The 7,421-nt window shown below is 54.8% G+C and overlaps 1 protein-coding gene across 1 annotated transcript; it reads left to right on the forward strand.

The window, feature by feature from the left end:
* Nucleotides 1-486: 486 nt before the first annotated feature.
* Nucleotides 487-3,764, forward strand: Evx1 (even-skipped homeobox 1). The gene is made up of 3 exons (XM_028790027.1): nucleotides 487-913; nucleotides 2,400-2,656; nucleotides 3,225-3,764. The coding sequence occupies exons 1-3, from the start codon at nucleotides 487-489 to the stop codon at nucleotides 3,762-3,764; spliced, it is 1,224 nt and encodes a 407-aa protein (XP_028645860.1).
* Nucleotides 3,765-7,421: the final 3,657 nt, after the last annotated feature.

The raw sequence follows: 7,421 nt of genomic DNA on the forward strand, positions 1-7,421 counted from the left end.
GAATTCCATTTGCATCCTCTCTGTCTGGGTGTCTCCCTTTCTCAGTGTGTGTGTCTCTCTGTTTTCACACTCTCCTCCCCATTCGAGCGAGGCCCACACCTGGCGCATCACTGCCGAGCCATTAGCTGCGGGTCTCCTTTCATCTTCGCTGTGGCAGACGTTTCTATTTATCCACTTGCGTTCGCCGAGTGGCGTCACCAGCGGTACTGTAATGACGATTGCAGCAGGAGGATGACAGCTTAGAAAGAAGAGGGCAATGGGGCTTCCTCCCAGAGGCGGTGCGGCACAGAGGAGCGCTCGCATCACAAGGTGACCCTAGCTCCCCACTGCCATCTCCGCGGTCGCCGTCGACACCGCGCTGGGGCTACCCGGCTCCTGCCTTGTCGCCTTAGCTCCTCTTCTCAGCCAAGATCCCAGGGAGCCTGGGGTTAGGAGCTTACTTGGGGGTTTCCCCCTCCCCCCCTCCCCGCTCTGGAGAGTCCGGGGATGGAGAGCCGAAAGGACATGGTTATGTTTCTGGATGGGGGTCAGCTTGGCACTCTGGTTGGTAAGAGGGTCTCTAATTTGTCCGAAGCCGTGAGCAGCCCGCTGCCTGAACCGCCGGAGAAGATGGTGCCCCACGGTTGCCTGAGCCCGCGAGCCGGCCCTCCGACTTCCCGGGAGCGTGGCGGGGGAGGCCAGGAGGAGGAGCCGGTCGATGGACTAGCAGGCAGTGCTGCAGGGCTGGGCGCCGAGCCACGGTCTGCTGGAGCGGCCATGCTTGGCCCGGGACCCCCGGTCCCCTCCACGGACAGCCTCTCTGGCCAAGGGCAACCTAGTAGCTCAGACACCGAATCGGATTTCTATGAAGAAATCGAGGTGAGCTGTACCCCGGACTGCGCCACAGGGAACGCCGAGTACCAGCACAGCAAAGGTAGCCACCTTGTCCCTCCGTTCCCCGGTCCGCCCACTGCACCCACAGTCCCCCTTCATCTCAGGCCAGGTGGAAGATACTCCTTTCCTTTGGGGCAGGATGTCTGGGGATTGGATGAGTGGGGCAGGGGCACCTAAACAACTCTTGCTCTCTGCACCTTGGTGTGTGTGTGAGGTCTCTTATGTTATCCCACCAGTGGGACTAAGAGTGACAGTTGTCCCTGGACGAATGTCAGCATTGACATCAGTCTTGACTTGAGGGATCCAAAACGCACCCCAACCTCCTCCCCCTCCCCCACCCCGTCCCCCAGAGTTTTGTGGGATGATTCAGCTGAGATGGGAAGACACCTTCCATCGGGTAGGGCAAGATCAAACGCTTGTCCGGGTAGTTTGCGACTGGAGGGGTGCAAGGCACAGGGAGACGCGGAAGCCCCGAGAATATAAAGGACTGTAAAACCGTGGCGGACTCTAGTCTCCAGAGGGCTGCAGCCCTCCGACCAGTTTGCACGTCGGTCAGAGGTCCAAATTACCTTGTCACTTCCCGGGCTGGCGGCGCCAGGTCGGAAATGGCCCCAATGGTCTAATTGCCTTTGGTCTCCGGTTGCATTTGAAAAGGCGGGGATTGGCCCTCCCCCTCCCCCCTTTCCCTCAGTCTCACTTCTCCACCCAAAGGAAAAGCAGCTGCAGGGGGGCTAGAGCCCCACCCTTCTCTGGGGTGGGTCTAAGGGGTTGGTACTTTAATTACAGAGCTCCTTCTCACCAGGGACTAATGGGAGTGGGGGCAGATAGCTCAGAAGGGAGTCTCTCTATACCAACAATATCCACTCCTAGGAATGAAAAACTGGGAGCTGGAACCCATCGACAGACACACCTCCACAAAACCATGGGAATGGGTGGGAAAGGCTTGCACCTACCTCTAGGCCTTGGCAGCCAACACCACCTTGTTAAGTATCCCCCTCTATTTCCTATCATCTTCTACCTACCCTAGATTCTCTACCATAGCATGTCCTCACAACCTATACTCAAAATATACCACTCCTGCAATAGAGGCATCCCAACACACATCCCCACACCTGGGAATGCACACACACAGAAGAGCAAGGAGGCTCACTGCATGTCCAACAAGCTACAATACATTAACCTCAAGAATTCAGTGTTCCGGCTCATCCCTACCAACACAAGCAGAGAGCTCAGGGAATACGCCTTTGCTGCACCCAGGGGCAACTGGAAGGGAAAGGAGGTTAGGAGCCTTTAGACCCAGTATGCCGTAGGTCCGGGTCTTTCAAACACACTCTAAGCCTGCCCCAAACCCTTTCTGTTTCAAGACCTCTTCCGTGAAGCTTCCAGAGCCCCCCCGCAGAATCAGTGACTGAGGAAGCTGAGGGGTTCTCCTTCTAATGCCCCTCCTCCAGCCTGAAGTCAGCATTGTTTGTGTATTTGTGTTGTGTCTCTGTATGTGCACCTGTGTTCTCTGGGCTCCTGTGCAGCGCCAGGCTCCGATGCACTAGGCAGCAGTCCTAACAGTGGCAGCGAGGCCCCCAAGAGTAACGGTGGCAGCGGCAGCAGCGGCTCACAAGGCACCCTGGCCTGCAGCGCCAGTGACCAGATGCGCCGATACCGCACCGCCTTTACCCGGGAGCAGATTGCAAGGCTGGAGAAAGAGTTCTACAGGGAGAACTACGTTTCAAGACCGCGGAGATGCGAGTTGGCAGCAGCCCTAAACCTTCCTGAAACTACCATCAAGGTAGGCTTGGCTAGGATGCTCGAGGTAGATATGTACCTAGGTTAGTAGGAAGGGAATGCCAACGGCCCATCTCCTGAATTGCTGCTGAAGAGTCTGGGCCTGGACTCTCCAATCTGGTACATGCAGAATTCCCCTCTGACAAGACCATAGTCAGCCACTGCTGCTAAGAGGTCGATTCCGTCCTTTTCCCAGATTAATAGACTTGGGGGAGGGGGTAGGTGATTGCAAGTGACAGTGCCCCAAAGGACAGGGATGAAAGCGACATAAATCTGTGGGGAAAATGTCTTTCGCCTCCTCATGCCCATCGAGGCAGGCCTTCCTATTAGCACCCCCTCTCCAGATTGTGATGCCAGGCCCGGTGGGCAGGTCAAGCGGCTCCCCCAGTTTTCCTCCTCTCCATCTGGGATGGCGGTGGGTGGCCCGCCCTGGTTAGCTCGAGTGGCTTTTGACTCTTCCCCACTCACTGTGGCCATTGGCCCCTCACACCCCATCCACCTCAGAGTTGGGCCTGGGCCTGGCGGCAGCCATCCAAACCAACCCGCTCCTCTTCCCCTTGCTCTCTCCTCAGGTGTGGTTTCAGAACCGCCGCATGAAGGACAAGCGTCAGCGGCTGGCCATGACGTGGCCGCACCCGGCCGACCCCGCCTTCTACACCTACATGATGAGCCACGCGGCGGCCGCGGGCGGCCTGCCCTACCCCTTCCCGTCGCACCTACCCCTGCCCTACTACTCGCCCGTGGGCCTGGGCGCCGCGTCCGCCGCCTCGGCCGCGGCCTCGCCCTTCAGCGGGCCCCTGCGCCCGCTCGACACCTTCCGCGTGCTCTCGCAGCCCTACCCGCGGCCCGAACTGCTGTGCGCCTTCCGCCACCCTCCGCTCTACCCCGGGCCGGCGCACGGACTCGGTGCCTCGGCCGGCGGCCCCTGCTCCTGCCTCGCCTGCCACAGCGGCCCGGCCAATGGGCTGGCGCCGAGGGCCGCGGCCGCCTCAGACTTCACTTGTGCCTCCACCTCCCGCTCGGACTCCTTCCTCACGTTCGCCCCCTCTGTGCTCAGCAAGGCCTCCTCTGTGGCGTTGGACCAGAGGGAGGAGGTGCCCCTCACCAGATAAGGGGGAGCCCTCGGGGCTGCCGGCTGCAGGACGTCATGGGGGTGGGGTGGGGGGGAGCCTTCGGGACTCCTCCAGCGTCCCACCTGTCACCTCTCTTCTCAGAGGGGAAAGGAGGTGGGAGGGGGACACCATCAAGGACTAGAGGCCTAGAGGATCCGGGAGCCCCAGAAGCGGCCGTGGCTGTTGCTGCTTGGGAGCAGGCATGGGGCAGGAAAGCTGAGGTTGAGAGAGCTTCCTCTGGGGTGGCCAGGCTTTGCCATTCTCCACGGCCCTGTCAGATCAAGGCCTTGGTTCAACAGCTAACCGGCAACAACCCACTCCCACACCCCTCGTACCCTTCACCCGGGCCCCCCCCACTCTCCTGTCAAGGGCAAGCATTGCGAAGGGAAATCGCTGTTTCTTGGAACAAAATGCTGTGTATGCAGAGCAGGTAGAGATTAATCTTCACCAGCTTTTCCAAAGCTTGGCAGGGGGCTTGTTGATGGTAACATACCATCCATTTAGGGGAGAGATGATTTACTGCCAGGGAGACGCTTGCCACTTGGCAAGGAACCTGGGGACTGTCTCACCTTCCCAGGCCCCAATCACATAGCATCTTTCGGTTCTAGCTTCTACCAGCCCCTGACTTCTTTCCATATTCCTGGCTTTGTGACATTGGCAGGGAAGCTGCAGGGGCTCCAGAGTCCCTAGGCAGCTTCTGTGAGGCGAACCTCTTCTCCCTTAACCCAGCACACAGCCTGATTAGCAAGTGATGTGTGAGAAGGGTTTTTGAATGTTGAATGTATGTATACTAATGATCACCACTCTGCTGGGCCACCAAGCCCGGAGCTGAGCCCTTATAACAAGGCGCCCTGGGAAGAGCTTAGGGAACGGAGACTTCTTACATTCTTCTCTCATTGTCTCCCCAAATTGCCACAGGGCCTTGGCTTTCAGCTGCCAGTATAACCCTTCAGCACCTCTGGAGGACCCTGACTCTACCCTTCACTGGGGTTTGTTGGGGAGCCACTTATGAACTCCTGTACTCATCCTTATAGCCAGTGTTTGAGGAAAAAGGACAAGTTCAGTCATCCAGTGCAAGCTTCACTCCACTGGGAGGGCGTGGTCCTTCCTGTAGGGAATGAATTTGGTTTGGTCTGGGGTTTTCCTTTGCAGCCCAAAGAATTTGCTGTTATGATTTGTTAACCATATTGCAATAAAAGGTGAACATGATTCTTACTTTAGCATTTAAGCATAAATTCTTTTCTTTTTTTTTTGGTGGCATCAGAGAGTATATTTGCTTTTTTTTTAATTGCTAATTTAGCTACCGTGGGCCTATATAGGGAAAGCATAAGGAAGATGGACTCACAAAGGGGTCTCCTAAGTCCCTGTCGGGCATTGGCAGGATCTGAACAGACATTGCAGGAAAGTAGAAATCTGTCTTCCAGCTCCCCTGGGTGTAGGTTTGGTTCATTCTGGGAGTATCTAGGACTTACCATAAGTAGATTTGCCCCCTAAAAAGTTGAGCTTCCCTAGGGCTCATCCCTCTAATGAACGATTCTATTGGAGCAATGAATCCTTCAGTTGCTCCAACAGGGGACTCCAGGGCTGCTATCTCCTTGAGACCTTCCTCCAGCCCGACCCCTGATGAGATAAGTCAGTAATGACAAGTGCCAGACCACTCCAGAGAGCTGTGTTTGCTGGTGGAGTCGGGCCTCTATCACACATAGAAGTGGCTGGATGAGATGGTCTTGGTAGGATTCATCCACATACTAGAAATCCTACCTGGAGGATGGAATTCTGGCACTTCAGCTTAAAGCCAGGTGGTACTTAGCAGTCCCCCCCGCCCCCGACCTACTCAAGAGGGGTTCATTCTGAAATCCCAGCCCAATAGCCTTGTGGGAAGCTAGGAAGGTTTGGGTTGTCTAGCAGGGAGGGTTCTCTGCTGGGCAATGGGAACCCCACAAATGCCCTCTGTCCTTTTGTATGCTGTAGCCCGCGTGTGGAACCTTCTACTCAGCAACCGCACTCCCACTCTTCCCTGCCCCCAGGCCCTCGAAGTTCCCTCTGAAGCCAGGGTCTCCCCAGTGCCAAATCCCAGCAAATTTTGCAGTTGCTCTGCATCGGGTAGAGATTGCTTGCGACAGGTAAATGGGCTGCGGGTTGCCTTAATGCCAGGCGTATTTTCAGTTAATAGGGAGGGAAAATGAGGTGTCTGCAGCGATATTGGAAAGTACAAGATCGATGATCCGGCCTCGTGTCCAATCAGCAGCCTTTAATTGACTGTATTTTCTGGGTAATTGAGCCTCTCTTCCTCCAAATTGAAGTGGAAGATATAACAATACATCTTGCCAGGAGGAATTACTCATTACTTCATAATGAAATTTCCTTTTTGCCAAGGTTTGCGGTTTGGCAGTAGGCACCACTTCTCACTCTATGACCCCCCCCATCGCCCACCACCCATAGAGCTTAGCTTGCTCGCACCAGGCAGTGCCATCTGGCTTGACATACCCCACTTTGGTTAGGAGAGTGGAGTTAACTATGAAGGCATCCCTAGCTTTCATTTCTGTCTGTAGAACAGATAGGGCAGACCAGGCAAGAGGCCTAATGTGGGATTGTTTTTAGTTTTGCTTCTTTTTTAACTTCTGAGTATCTTATCTTAACTCAACCCTGGCAAGGTCTCATTTTGCCTGAAGCTCTGAGCTATACACAGCAAGCAGTAACTAGGGTGCACCCAGGAGTTTCAGGTTCTTGATCCGGCCCCTTCTCCCCTGACACACACACTGGGTTTTGGGACTCTGAGCCCAAGATGGTGCTCAACAAAGTTTCATATTTTCATTTCCCCCTGCAGCTTCTGAGTCCTGGCAGAACCTGCAGGTCTGAAAACAAGATCCAGTGCTCAGCTTGGGTCTGCCTAGATCTGCAAGAACAACCACTCTGCAGACCAAGTGTGCGCAAAGCCCAGGCCGTCGCTGGCTTGTTAACGTGTGATTGATTGCCTTATTAAAGCGTGTTCTTGTAAGTGTGACCAAACTGATTGCATTGCATATGTTTGGGATAATGCTCGTTTTAAACAACAGGATAAAGCGGATGAGCTCGGCAGAGCCTCGAAGACGAAATGATTCCGGCCAGCAGCTCCCTAACTCTGGCATTAAATTACCCAGTTACATAGCAAATCACTTAGTTCTTCCAGCCTCACTCCTATTTGGGGTGGGGGTGGGGACTTTGCGGCTTGATCTCACCCTCTGTCCTACTGATGGTTTTTCTAGTCACCATACAGATCTACTCTCCTAGGCTCTAAGTCTATAAGGACTCACTAGATGTGGGGGTCCTCCACAGGAAAAAGGCCGCAGGAAGAGAGATCCATCATGCACATTGTTACCCAAAGGACACAGCCCCAGACAGTCACCCCAAATGGAAGCCCTGGGTCCCCACAGTATGTCTCCTCCGTCCAAAATGCTCTCATGAAAGTTTAAAAGATTCCTTTGTTCTCCAGACTTCTCCTGCTCCATTGCTTCTATTATTCTCCAAACGAGGAAACACCCGCTGCCATATGTCCTCCAGGAGAGCATGGGTGTCACGGTGGACAGTTGTGGAAGATGCCCAGAATGGATGGTGCATTTCAAGTGGGAAGAGGTGGTTTTTGTTTGATTGGTTGGTTTGGTTTTTTAAAATTTTTAA

The sequence above is a fragment of the Grammomys surdaster genome, unplaced genomic scaffold, assembly GCF_004785775.1.
Source record: "Grammomys surdaster isolate TR1022 unplaced genomic scaffold, NIH_TR_1.0 125861, whole genome shotgun sequence".
In the NCBI taxonomy this organism is placed as follows: domain Eukaryota; kingdom Metazoa; phylum Chordata; class Mammalia; order Rodentia; family Muridae; genus Grammomys; species Grammomys surdaster.

Coding starts and splice junctions, on each gene's coding strand:
- Evx1 (XM_028790027.1), top strand. CDS start 487: ATGGAGAGCCGAAAGGACATGGTTATGTTTCTGGATGGGGGTCAGCTT. Junction 914..2,399: donor CGAGTACCAGCACAGCAAAG/GTAGCCACCTTG, acceptor GCTCCTGTGCAG/CGCCAGGCTCCGATGCACTA. Junction 2,657..3,224: donor TTCCTGAAACTACCATCAAG/GTAGGCTTGGCT, acceptor CTCTCTCCTCAG/GTGTGGTTTCAGAACCGCCG.